Genomic DNA, 14,670 nt, shown 5'->3' on the forward strand with positions numbered 1-14,670 from the left:
AATAAAATTCCAATGTATGTCATATTATTTTAATTCACACCTGCACAGGTGGCTATAAATACACAAGTATAATAAAAGTATTAAAAGGAAGGCTGGGGTCCATACGACACATTATCCAGCCAATAGCTTGGTTTTGCTGGTTATTTTTATCGTTTTTCTCTTTAATCGCACTGGGTTTTCTCTTCAGTTAAACTTGCCAACACAGTCAATGATAAAGTGAGAAAAAAAATTATGGATCAATTTTTGTTACAGTTCCACTCTATTATTCAGACAGCCATTACATAGCTTGATTACATGGACATTATAGAAGTTAAAGAAAACACTGAGACCCTTTTGTAACTAATTAGCAGACACTTTTAAAGAAAAAAGACGAATTTGGTATGAAACTTTTAAAATCTAAATTCTTCATATTGGATTCCTTCAATAATCTATCTAAGGGAGAAAAAGGTGGCAGAGTTTCCTCAAGGGGCACAGAATTGTAATTGTAGGCTCCAAAAGATGAGTATTAGAGGAGAAAAGAAGAGAGGAAGAAATACAAAAATATAAAATAATATCAATCACTTAAGTTGTCCTTTCAATGTTCCAGGCACCGTTCTAAGCACTTTACATAAATTTCATCCTTACAGCCACATGGAGGTAGAAGTGTTGATTATACCCATTTTACAGGTAAGGCATCTGAGTCACGGGACAAGGACAAAGTCACCCAGCTCACAGGTGGCACAGTGGGAATACGGACCAGGCCATGTGGCCACGTGACGCATCTCAGCCACGGGCTCCACACGGGCATCACCAATCACACGACACATGTTCTCTCATTTCGCTGACATGACAGCATTAAAGAGGAAGGGAACATCACCTCCAATTTACAGATGAAGAGATTAATGCTCAAGGAAATTCCTTGTGGGGCATCATGAAATGATTAAATAGGGGCGGAGCTGAGACTACAGTCGAGATGTTTCAGATTCCAACAACCCCTGGGAGAGGAGCATTGAGGTGTTGTTCACCAGGACTGAGGAAGGAGGTGGTCTCTGTGTTCCTTATAGGCCTAGCACTGAGATAAATGATCAGTCCTGCCCATGAGTCTGTGCCATCCGACGCCAGGAGCTCCAGTGCCAGTGCAGAGGACAAGATATATGAGGCCACTGTGGACAGTCTCCTTTGCTTAATTTCTCTTTCTCCATGGAACGTAAATTTTGTTCATTTATTGAGCACTTACTAGGTACCAGGCAGATGCTATTCTAGGGGTCTGAAACTTATCAGTAATAAAATAAAGATAATTTCTCTTGGCTTATTTAACTTTGCACATCTAGTATCTAGCAAAATATCTGGAATCCATTAGCTCTCAATAAATACTGAATGAATTAGGAGGAGGCAGCTAAAAGCAAAAGAAAAACAACTACAGAGAAAAGGAAATATTTGTTGTGTGCTCTATTAACCCTCAGATTTTTATTAAAATCTTAATAGGCTTGGGCTAATAAGGACCATTTTTATTATTTTATTCATCTTTAAAACCAGAAGTGCTACCAAATATATTTTCATTCCAAGAGTGAGCGCTGATGCAGGTTCTGAAACAAGGTATGTGTTTTCAGGATGCAGTACTTCTCCTTTGTCGGATTACTTTCTCAAATTATATTCACCAGCTCTCAGCCTGCGTTTGTGTTCATCATTTTCCAAAAGATGACTTTCCAAGGCAAGTCTTCTCCCGATTAGAGGCCTTTATCTTAAAGCTCATTTGGTTCTAGCAGTGAGTGGGGTTGCAGACTGCTGTCCACATTATTATTGACTCCCTCAATTAGAAACAATGGCATTTCACCTCCATGCAAAATATTAGTAAATTAAGTCTCCTCTCCGCATTCATTTAGAAAATCTGCTCTGCTCGTGATGACGAACGTGACAAGCAGGGAGTAATCACAGAGACACTCTGGCAATACCTTTAAGTCTTGCAAAAATCAATTCAATCTCTGGCTCTGCAGCTTACCATTTGGGTTTGGTTTGTAGGGTAAATTTATTTCTTTTTTCATGATATAATGCAGAAGTCAGCTTTGATTTGCAAGAAAAAAATAAATCCAACAAAAAAATAGCCACAGAAATTCCTAACCTGATTTTCCTGAATCTTTTCTATTATTCAAAGCCTGTTTTAGACCAAAAAAAAAAAAAAAAAACCCTCGCATGGTAAACAATATTCAGAACAGATTTACAACTCTCTGGCATGGCAACTTTGACTCAAAGAGCAAGGCATAATAAATATTTCCTTATAGTGCTAAAAAAGACTGCAAGGAGATTATTCTTCAAGTGTTGTGACTGTCTCTTTCAGATTTAAGGGCATCTGAGCATAATGAAGAGATTTTAAACTCAGGAATTGTTGGGCCAGAGGAATCTATGGGTGGATGTGATGGTTAGGTTCTGGTGTCAACTTGGCCAAATCATGATGTCCAGTTGTCTGGTCAGGCAAGTAACTGGCCTGATCATCGCTGCAAGGATATTTCACGGCTGGTTGATAAAATGAAATGTGGTGAATTAAATCATCAGTCAGCTGATGGTATCTGTGGCTGATTACATCTTTGCTCAACTAAGGCATGTGTCCCACAACCTAATCAGCTGAAGGCTTTTAAGGAAGAAGATCGACTCTTTCACTGCTTCTTCAACCCGTGAGACTCTCCTGTGGACCCGCCCAGACCCTTCATTGGAGCCACCAGCTTCACAGCCTGCCCTGCAGATTTTGGACTCTTCCATTCCCACAGTTATGCAAGACACCTTTATAAATCTCATATTTACAAATCTCTCCTGTTTCTCTAGAGAACCCTAATACAGTGGGCTTCAGATGATTTACCTAAAATCTATGAAAAACATGTTATGTACATTTTATAGGGATGGGCATGCACACTTTCATCAGATTTCCAACTGGCTTGTGACCCCCTCCAGATGACAATGCCTGTTCCAGTGGAAAGGGTACAAGGATTGAGAGGAAGGTTCTGCCTAGGTCTGCCATCACCCAGCTGTCAGGGAATTATCCCTGTCTTAGTGTCTTTTTTTTGGAAAATGCTTTCCTAAGATGTCTTTGTCTCCTTTATGTTTTAGCACTTGCATCTCTCATGCTTGGGGATCAAAAATACAGTTCACCTCTAACTTATTTCTTACAATTGTATTAACTATGATTCAACTGTATCCTTCTTTGGCACTTTGAATATCATTAACTACAAAATAACTAAGCATTTATGAAACATTATATTTGCACTGTATCAAATGCAGCAGAATGATTAAGTCCTCCCATTTTGAAACACTATCAGTTCCTATGACAAATCAAACCCTTAAGCAACTTTTTCACGCAGTGAAAATATAATTTCTTTATGTGGTACATTATGATAAACAAAAGCTAATACACAAGTCCAATATAACACCATGTCAACAATGTGATTATAAGCCTCTCCTTTTAAACAGGTTTCCAAAGACAGACAGAAGAGTTGAGAAATTGGGCAGATATTGCTTTAAAAATTACCCCAATAATTATTTCAAAATACTTTGTGTGTGTGTTGGGGGGGGGGAGGATATGCGATTCTAGCCAAGGGTAAAATTAATCATCTTTCCCAAAACGGATTAAACCAAAACTCAAGTGTTTCATCAGTATGGCTCAATAAAGGCAAATCGAGGCAAAATGATCATTGGTGTGCACAAAAATAAAATCAGTTTTTTTAAAGTAAAGAGGATTTCTAAATGGGAGCATTGGTTAAATAGAAACATAAAACATCATTCCCCTTTGGACATGTAAAAGAGTAACTTACTGTCATGATGAGCCCCTTTTCTTGGAAGTATTTGACCAATGGAGCAGCGTTCTGCTTGAAGTTCATCAGTCTCCTTTGGGTTGCTTTCACATTGTCATCAGGCCGTCCCTGCTGCTCTGCCCGCTTCAGTAATCTTTCTTTGAGCCTCTGATTGGCACAAGCCAGGAATACTACCAAGTCGGGAGTACAGATCTGTGAAAAGCATCCAACAAGTAGACAGGCATTCAATGCACCGACCAATGCAGGTGTGGGCAGTGGCATGCATCTCTTTTGGTCTTGTTGAGGTTGTCTAATGTTTGCACCACTGCGTTTGTACCAGCATATTACAAGGCTGCTGTTCTCCCCCAGACCGAGAGGTGCATTTCCATCACAGTTCACACAAATGGCATACTTCAACCCCACGGCTGCATGCAGCAGCCCTACATGGTACAGGAAATCACCCTTCGTGCTCAAAAAGTTTCCAGGTTGAATTAAAAATAACATAGGCAAAACTGTGCCAAAGGTGTATGTGACCCAATTTTAGAGGGGAGATGATTATTGAGCCACAGGTGTTCTCTACAGCAAATAAGTACTACTACTACTATTTCCATTTGCTACTATGTTAAAAGTATCTACTATATATCTAATGCTAAGTTCTTTCCATATAATATGCTAAACTTTACAATTATTTACAAGGTAAATAATATTATTTGATACATCCATTTTATAATACCATGCATATGATATATAAATATATATAAATAATTACTATGTCCATTTTATAGATGAACAAACAGAGGATCTGAGAAATTAAGTACTTGCTGAGGTCACATGGGGTTAATAAGATACAGGGCTAATATTTGAAACTAGGTTTGTCTGGCTTAAGGTCTGTATACCTTCCACTATCCCAAAACACCAAATGGCCCAAAGGCCTTCATGAATCTCTGAAAAATACCTAAGAATGACAGGAAAAGAACCTGTGAAATATATATTTTTAGCTTAACTGAATTGGAGCTAATATTGCATTTAAAAAGTAACATGACCACATGAAGTAAATGAAGTTTAGTATTGAAGATGGGATTAAGCAAAAAGTTTGGTTTGGAATAATGTTCTCCAGAAGTTTTTATTGCAACCTCCCACTAGCATTATTTATTTTTAGCATACACTCAAATATACATATGCTTTGAAATTTATAAATAATATTCATGCTTATGAATTTATAAATAATATTCATGTACTGAATACTGACATATGATGCATATCGTAAAAAACACACAAAATAAAATTTGAAAAGGCTGATGTTGGGAATTGAATCATGTCTCCCATAAAAGGCACATTCAAATCCTGGTTCTGTGGGTGTGAGCCCAGTTGTGAACAAGACCTTTGAAGATGCTATTGGTTAAGGTGTGCCCAGAGTGAAGGAGGGTGAGCATTGATCCATTATGGCTGAAGTTCTTATAAGTAAAAGAAATTGGACACAGAAAACAAAAAGCCACAGAAGAAGCCAGAAGTCAAGAGAACCCAGAGGACAATGGAGAAGAAAGCTCCATGTGTGCTGCTATGTGACAGAAAAGCAAAGGTCAGCAACAAATAAATAAATAGCCATGTGGCTGCAACCATTAGCTGCTGGCCCCAGAATGCCACTGTCTTCAGGGAAAAAGCATCACTTTGCCAATGCCTTAGTTTTGGACTTCTCCTAGCCTCAAAACCATGAGCCAATAAATTCCCATTGTTTAAGCCAATCCATTGTATGGTACTTGTTTTAGCAGCCAAGAAATTGACAGATGAAATACAATAATAATAATAATTCAAACATTTTCTTCCCTTATCACAGTGGACTTGTTTCATGTACCCTGGAGACCACTGGTTAGAAAATGGGCTTTTAGAGGCTAGGAATCCTGGATTTAAGTTTTTAACCCCAAGATATTTCTTCTGAGTGATGGGCATTTGTCTTAACCTTGCTAAACCTCAGTGTCCTCATATGCTAATGGAGATAAAGAGCCCACCTCTATGAGGTATTACGAAGACCAAATAATAAAACGCATGTAAAATACAGAGAACATGGCAAGTGCCAACTTTAGCCATGTTTATTATCTCCTGCTTTTCCTGACACTGTGTGGTCCTGGTTCTTCTCGAACTTCCTACGTGTTTTTTGATCTTGTTTGTTTATTTGTCTGTTTTTGTTCTTGTTGTAGTTTCCTTCATTCAGACTTTTTCCTCCTTAAACTCTAAGGATCTGAATCACATGTTTTTCCTTCTCCAGGCCCTCATTCTCTCTAAACACGCTTGTGCTGGCATGCTGCAGCCAGAACCCTTTGCTGATGGATTCCGAGTCCATGTATTCAGCACTGACTTTCCAACAGCACCTCAGTCCTACATTTTCCAATGCTCATATAACGGACCCACTTGTAAGCCTTAATGTTACCTATGACTCGGTAAGGTCAAAATCAGTGGTAACCCCTTTCTACCTAAACGAAATCCCCAGATTTGTTTTATTTTTAAAACTTATTTTTATGGTAGCAATACCATTTTCCTAAATCTTTCAGCTAGAACTATTGCATGATTTCTGACTCTCGCTTACCCAAACTTGAACCTATCCCCACTGCTTATGGATTTTGCCTTTAAAAAGCCACTCAGACTCTCTTTCCCATTCCATTCCCACCGCCACTGTGTACGCACAGGCACACACAAGAATAAGTGATTAAAAGCATGAATTTTAGAATCAGGCAGTCCTCAGTTTGAATCTAGAATCCATCATCAGTTGTTTGTCTTTGGCCAAATTGTTTAACCTCTCTGAGCCTCAAGGGGAAAAGAATCCATCTCAATGATTTAGTATTTTTCAGTTTTAAAAAATTGGCAAGTCATTTATGAGAACCCTTAAAATTTTAAAAGTCACTTTGTAATTTTGTGTGGTTGTGTGATAAAGAGAATGTCTGAACATAAAACATTTATTTTACCAAATATTATCTTATACGGTTTGTATTTAATGTAATTAATTTGGTAATATTCAGCCTTACTCAATACAATAAATGATGCTTTTAAAATTATACTTTAAATAAATAATATAAGGAAAAGGATGATTTTTGACAAATAAATTAAAGCAATATTATGCTGTGCTTGGTTTGGTTATAATGTATATTAAAATGTAGTCTTGAATTCAGGCAAAAGCATTTTGCATATTGAGATTCTTTCATCTTGCATTTAAAGAATTCAGTGATTTACTTTAATAATTTTGTGTTTTGTTCCAGACTGTGATGTAAGTGCTTCTATCTACATAACATAGTGAGGTCATGCATAACTTTATATAGGTAATCATTGCTATAGTTTGTCTTTTGCCGTTGGATTTTTTTTTTTACCTGGGCAGGCACCGGGAATCGAACCCGGGTCCTCAGGCATAGCAGGCGAATATTCTTGCCTGCTGAGCCACCGTGGCCTGCCCTGCCATTGGATTTTAATATACTAGAGATGGCTTGAAATTTATTTAAGATTTCTGAGCAATGAATGCAACTTGAAGTCTGATATAAAATGATCTTGATATGAATCTTCAAAGTTATGGAATTTTATAATTGTGATTAATTAGCTGTATTTCCTTGGTATAAATTAAATGGAATATGATATGGGATAAAAAGGTTCAAATGTAAAGCAGCCGAAACTACCATGGCAGCCAGTGACAACCAGCCGACCACTCAACGAAGTGACCACAGCACAATCCACATTCATCTGAATCCTGCTAACCCCCTCAGAAGCCCACTCAGTGTGCCTCACATTTCCCAGCAGTGCTCTGCTTTAAAGGGAAAGTATTTCAATTGTTTAATTAATTTATTTTTTTCCTAAAAATAAAGTAGAAGCAAGATACCTTCTGTGTCAAAAGATGTGAAGCTTTTAGAAAGGTTTAACGAAATCAACTTGTGAAATGTTGAGAAATATCACTAAACAAATGGCACTAAACAAATGCATAAGATCTTTGGTACACCTTCTCCCATTCTATGTTCTTAAAAAATATTTTCTCTTGGAGAGAAAGATTGACTCGATAAATAAATGAGAGATAAAAACTGAGAGATCACTTTTGTCTATATGGCAGTAAACTTCCCAACGGCTAATATTGTTTTTCCCATTGAATCAGCTACATCATTTTTTCCTGTCATTATAGAGACAAGTCATTGTTATTCTATTCATTTTCTTTAAGCTCCTTCCATGAATTATTTTTCGGTTAAAAAGAACCAGTGATTGCCTTTATATAAGCAAAGACATAGTCAGCGTGTCAGACTGCAAAGTGAGATCATTTGAATGCATCCTGCTTCTTAAATGTCAGTACTTTTGACAGCCTTATTCTTTATGAAGACATATTAGAAGGCATAGACAACATAATTTGGATAAGCTGCATCATCAGAAACCACAAAGCAAAGTACTAACAAAATAAAAAAAAAGAGAAGACCATAGTGGAAAAAAAACAAAAATCACAAAAACCAAGAGATGGAAAAAAACATAGATTATCTAACCCAAATAAATGCCAAACCTGTAATCATCTGCACAATCTCCTTGGCAAAACATTTTAAAACATAAACATTTAAGCTTCACTATTCTGCTTGAACATTTCTTTTGGTGGGTACTTTGTACTTATGTGGCAGCCCTTTTCATTACTGAGGACGCTAATAAGTGGGAAGTTTTTTCTAATGCTGGGCTAAAGTTTTCTTCCTTATCTGCCTATGGGGAAAATGTAAATAAATTATTTCTTTCACCCATTAAACATTTACAGAAGATATACTTAGATCTTAGAAGATATACTAGGTCATTATAGAAGAAAAAAAAGGATAAATACCTGAATTTCACTACATTTAACATAGAACTTTCAAGAAACTATGGAGCTCAGGGACAAAAATTGGAGTATGGGGCCCATCAGGAGAAGTAGCTCTAGAAATCACCACCACTGACCCCATACAAGGTATTTAGTTGAAACTCTAAAATACTACACTATAGGCATACGTTTTAAACCATGCCCTCACAGGCCTAAATCTGATTTAGAAACATCTCAAATCCTCATTAGACTAAGGGTATTGAACATGTTTCACAGATGAAAAGACATGACTGAACAGTGAATTAGTAAGCTAAAAGATGGGTCATAAGAAAATATTCAGAATAAAACCAGGAGGGGAAAAAGGTGGGAAAAGTACAGAAAAGAGCAAAAGAGACATATTAGACATGGATATAATTTCTAGAGAAAGAGGAGAGACAATGAAGAAGAAGTAATATTTGAAAACACAGTAGCTAAGAATTTTCCAAACTGATGAAAAATACCAAGTCCCAGATTCAAAAGGCAATATAAAAACCAAGAAGAAAACTCAGAAAATAGAAAACTCAGACCTAAGCATATAGTAAAACAGCTGAAAATCTAGACAGACAAAAATCTTTAAAGCAGCCAGAAAAGAAAGAAATGACAGATTATCTTAAAAGGATCAAGAATAGGGCGGGCCGCGGTGGCTCAGCGGGCAAAGTGCTTGCCTGCCATGCCGGAGGACCTCGGTTCGATTCCCGGCCCCAGCCCATGTAAAAAACAAACAAAATACAATAAAACAAGAAAATGTTTAAAGATGTTTCCCTTTCTTCCTTCCTTCCATCCTTCCTTCCTTCTCTCTGTCTTTCCTTCCCTTCCTCCCTCTCTTAAAAAAAAAAAAAAAAAAAAAAAAAAAAAAAGGATCAAGAATAAGTCTGACAGCTGAATTTTCAACAGAAACAATGAAAGTCAGAAAAGAATGAAATGATATCTTTAAAGTGCTGATACAAAATATCTGCCATTTTAGATTTATATACCCAGCAAATATCTTTCTGAAATTAAGACTAAATACAGACATTTTCATAGACAAAATGGAAAATTTGTCTTAAAATTCTATGATAATGGAAATATTAAAGGAATTTCTTGAGGCTGAAGAAAGACGATTCAAGATAGAAAGTTAGAAGAGAATAGTGAAGGAAGAACAATAAAAATGGTAAATGCGTGTGTAAACCTAAAAACTACTGACCACATAAAACAATAATAATGACATTATGCGGTATTGAAAAATAGATACAGGAGACTTCCTGGAAGATGGCGGCTTAGTAAGACGCGCGGATCTTGGTTTCTTCTCCAGGACACCTACTAGGGGAGTAGAAACGATACAGAAAGCGCCCAAAGCCACAACAGAGATAAAAAAGACAGCGTACCCCATCCTGGAACGGCTGGCTGGCTGAGAGAAGCAGCTCGGGTGAGATCGCCGAGGCGCGCGGGCCTTACCGGGCGGGGTGGCAAGCGGCCGGAGTTACTCCCTTCCCCCTTCCCGGGCCGGCTGGGAGAATTGGAGAGGTGGTCCCCTGAAACCAAGGCGACTGGCGCCCACACCACGCGCAGCCCCCGGACCAACCGAGAGAATTGGATCGGAAACCCCCAGGCCGCGGAGAACGGTGACCCCGTGACTCCCGGGGAACGTGCACTCTCTCGGGCGGGCCGCTGCCGCTGGCGCCCTCCCGCCACGCTTGTTGCCCAGGGCCGACTAGGAAATTCGGACGGGCTCTTTCCCTGGCTGCGGCGACCAGCAACCCTCCCTGCGTTCGGACCCCGGGCCGGCTCAAGCCGCTTCGGCTAGCGAACCCCCAGGATGGTGAGAGTTTTCCAAAGTTTAAGGTCCCACAGCACCTTTTACTGGTGGGACCCGCAGACAAACGTGTGCCACGAGCGCCACCTACTGGGCAGGATAAGAAAAACAGAACCCAGAGATTTCACAGAAAAATATTACAACCTTGCTGGGTCCAACACCAAGAGAAATCTGAATAAATGCCCAGACGCCAGCAGCAGAAGATAACTGTCCACGCTCAAAAGATTGAGAATATGGCTCAGTCAAAGGAACAAACCAATAGCTCAAATGAGACACAAGAGCTGAGACAACTAATGCTGAATATACGAACAGAAATGGAAAACCTCTTCAAAAATGAAATCGATAAATTGAGGGAGGACATGAAGAGGACATGGGCTGAACATAAAGAAGAAATAGAAAAACTGAAAAAACAAATCGCAGAACTTATGGAAGTGAAGGATAAAGTAGCAAACATAGAAAAAATAATGGATAGCTACAATGATAGATTTAAAGAGACAGAAGATAGAATTAGTGATTTGGAGGATGGAACATCTGAATTCCAAAAAGAAACAGAAACTATAGGGAAAAGAATGGAAAAATTTGAACAGGGTATCAGGGAACTCAAGGACAATATGAACCGCACAAATATACGTGTTGTGGGTGTCCCAGAAGGAGAAGAGAAGGGAAAAGGAGGAGAAAAACTAATGGAAGAAATTATCACTGAAAATTTCCCAACTCTTATGAAAGACCTAAAATTACAGATCCAAGAAGTGCAGCGCACCCCAAAGAGATTAGACCCAAATAGGCGTTCTCCAAGACACTTACTAGTTAGAATGTCAGAGGACAAAGAGAAAGAGAGGATCTGGAAAGCAGCAAGAGAAAAACAATCCATTACATACAAGGGAAACCCAATAAGACTTTGTGTAGATTTCTCAGCAGAAACCATGGAAGCTAGAAGACAGTGGGATGATATATTTAAAATACTAAAAGAGAAAAACTGCCAACCAAGACTCCTATATCCAGCAAAATTATCCTTCAAAAATGAGGGAGAAATTAAAACATTCTCAGACAAAAAGTCACTGAAAGAATTTGTGACCAAGAGACCAGCTCTGCAAGAAATACTAAAGGGAGCACTAGAGTCAGATACAAAAAGACAGAAGAGAGAGATATGGAAAAGAGTGTAGAAAGAAGGAAAATCAGATATGATATATATAATACAAAAGGCAAAATGTTAGAGGAAAATATTATCCAAACAGTAATAACACTAAATGTCAATGGACTGAATTCCCCAATCAAAAGACATAGATTGGCAGAATGGATTAAAAAACAGGATCCTTCTATATGCTGTCTACAGGAAACACATCTTAGACCCAAAGATAAACATAGGTTGAAAGTGAAAGGTTGGGAAAAGATATTTCATGCAAATAACAACCAGAAAAGAGCAGGAGTGGCTATACTAATATCCAACAAATTAGACTTCAAATGTAAAACAGTTAAAAGAGACAAAGAAGGACACTATATACTAATAAAAGGAACAATTAAACAAGAAGACATAACAATCATAAATATTTACGCACCGAATCAGAATGCCCCAAAATACGTGAGGAATATACTGCAAACACTGAAAAGGGAAATAGACTCATATACCATAATAGTTGGAGACTTCAACTCACCACTCTCATCAAGGGACAGAACATCTAGACAGAGGATCAACAAAGAAATAGAGAATCTGAATATTACTATAAATGAACTAGACTTAATAGACATTTATAGGACATTACATCCCACAACAGCAGGATACACCTTTTTCTCAAGTGCTCATGGATCATTCTCAAAGATAGACCATATGCTGGGTCACAAAGCAAGTCTCAACAAATTTAAAAAGATTGAAATCTTACACAACACTTTCTCGGACCATAAAGGAATGATGTTGGAAATCAATAATAGGTAGAGTGCCAGAAAATTCACAAATACGTGGAGGCTCAACAACACACTCCTAAACAACGACTGGGTCAAAGAAGAAATTGCAAGAGAAATTAGCAAATACCTCGAGGCGAATGAAAATGAAAACACAACATATCAAAACTTATGGGACGCAGCAAAGGCAGTGCTAAGAGGGAAATTTATTGCTCTAAATGCCTATATCAGAAAAGAAGAAAAGGCAAAAATTCAGGAATTAACTATCCATTTGGAAGAACTGGAGAAAGAACAGCAAGCTAACCCCAAAGCAAGCAAAAGGAAAGAAATAACAAAGATTAGAGCACAAATAAATGAAATTGAAAACATGAAAACAATAGAGAAAATCAATAAGGCCAGAAGTTGGTTCTATGAGAAAATCAATAAGATTGATGGGCCCTTAGCAAGATTGACAAAAAGAAGAAGAGAGAGGATGCAAATAAATAAGATCAGAAATGGAAGAGGAGACATAACTACTGACCTCACAGAAATAAAGGAGGTAATAACAGGATACTATGAACAACTTTACGCTAATAAATACAACAATTTAGAGGAAATGGACGGGTTCCTGGAAAGACATGAACAACCAACTTTGACTCAAGAAGACATAGATGACCTCAACAAACCAATCACAAGTAAAGAAATTGAATTAGTCATTCAAAAGCTTCCTAAAAAGAAAAGTCCAGGACCAGATGGCTTCACATGTGAATTCTACCAAACGTTCCAGAAAGAATTAGTACCAATTCTCTTCAAACTCTTCAAAAAAATCGAAGTGGAGGGAAAACTATCTAATTCATTCTATGAAGCCAACATCACCCTCATACCAAAACCAGGCAAAGATATTACAAAAAAAGAAAACTACAGACCAATCTCTCTAATGAATACAGATGCAAAAATCCTCAATAAAATTCTAGCAAATCGTATCCAACAACACATTAAAAGAATTATACATCATGACCAAGTAGGATTCATCCCAGGTATGCAAGGATGGTTCAACATAAGAAAATCAATTAATGTAATACACCATATCAACAAATCAAAGCAGAAAAATCACATGATCATCTCAATTGATGCAGAGAAGGCATTCGACAAGATTCAACATCCTTTCCTGTTGAAAACACTTCAAAAGATAGGAATACAAGGGAACTTCCTTAAAATGATAGAGGGAATATATGAAAAACCCACAGCTAATATCATCCTGAATGGGGAAAAATTGAAAACTTTCCCCCTAAGATCAGGAACAAGACAAGGATGTCCACTATCACCACTATTATTCAACATTGTGTTGGAGGTTCTAGCCAGAGCAATTAGACAAGAAAAAGAAATACAAGGCATCAAAATTGGAAAGGAAGAAGTAAAACTATCACTGTTTGCAGACGATATGATACTATACGTCGAAAACCCGGAAAAATCCACAACAAAACTACTAGAGCTAATAAATGAGTACAGCAAAGTAGCAGGTTACAAGATCAACATTCAAAAATCTGTAGCATTTCTATACACTAGTAATGAACAAGCTGAGGGGGAAATCAAGAAACGAATCCCATTTACAATTGCAACTAAAAGAATAAAATACCTAGGAATAAATTTAACTAAAGAGACAAAAAACCTATATAAAGAAAACTACAAAAAACTGCTAAAAGAAATCACAGAAGACCTAAATAGATGGAAGGGCATACCATGTTCATGGATTGGAAGACTAAATATAGTTAAGATGTCAATCCTACCTAAATTGATTTACAGATTCAATGCAATACCAATCAAAATCCCAACAACTTATTTTTCAGAAATAGAAAAACCAATAAGCAAATTTATCTGGAAGGGCAGGGTGCCCCGAATTGCTAAAAACATCTTGAGGAAAAAAAACGAAGCTGGAGGTCTCACGCTGCCTGACTTTAAGGCATATTATGAAGCCACAGTGGTCAAAACAGCATGGTATTGGCATAAAGATAGATATATCGACCAATGGAATTGAATAGAGTGCTCAGATATAGACCCTCTCATCTATGGACATTTGATCTTTGATAAGGCAGTCAAGCCAACTCACCTGAGACAGAGCAGTCTCTTCAATAAATGGTGCCTAGAGAACTGGATATCCACATGCAAAAGAATGAAAGAAGACCCATCTCTCACACCCTATACAAAAGTTAACTCAAAATGGATCAAAGATCTAAACATTAGGTCTAAGACCATAAAAGAGTTAGAGGAAAATGTTGGGAGATATCTTATGGATCTTACAACTGGAGGCGGTTTTATGGACCTTAAACCTAAAGCAAGAGCACTGAAGAAGGAAATAAATAAATGGGAACTCCTCAAAATTAAACACTTTTGTGCATCAAAGAACTTCATCA

General features: G+C 37.6%; 1 protein-coding gene across 1 annotated transcript in view; it reads right to left on the bottom strand.

The window, feature by feature from the left end:
• Positions 1-14,670, bottom strand: part of AK5 (adenylate kinase 5) — a 303,940-nt gene that overhangs the window by 224,391 nt on the left and 64,879 nt on the right. The window contains exon 6 of the mRNA XM_077120572.1: positions 3,780-3,971. Within this exon, the coding sequence (XP_076976687.1) occupies positions 3,780-3,971 (192 nt within the window). The remainder of the gene's footprint in view (positions 1-3,779; positions 3,972-14,670) is intronic.

Source organism: Tamandua tetradactyla, chromosome 11 (genome assembly GCF_023851605.1).
Source record: "Tamandua tetradactyla isolate mTamTet1 chromosome 11, mTamTet1.pri, whole genome shotgun sequence".
Taxonomy (NCBI): Eukaryota; Metazoa; Chordata; class Mammalia; order Pilosa; family Myrmecophagidae; genus Tamandua; species Tamandua tetradactyla.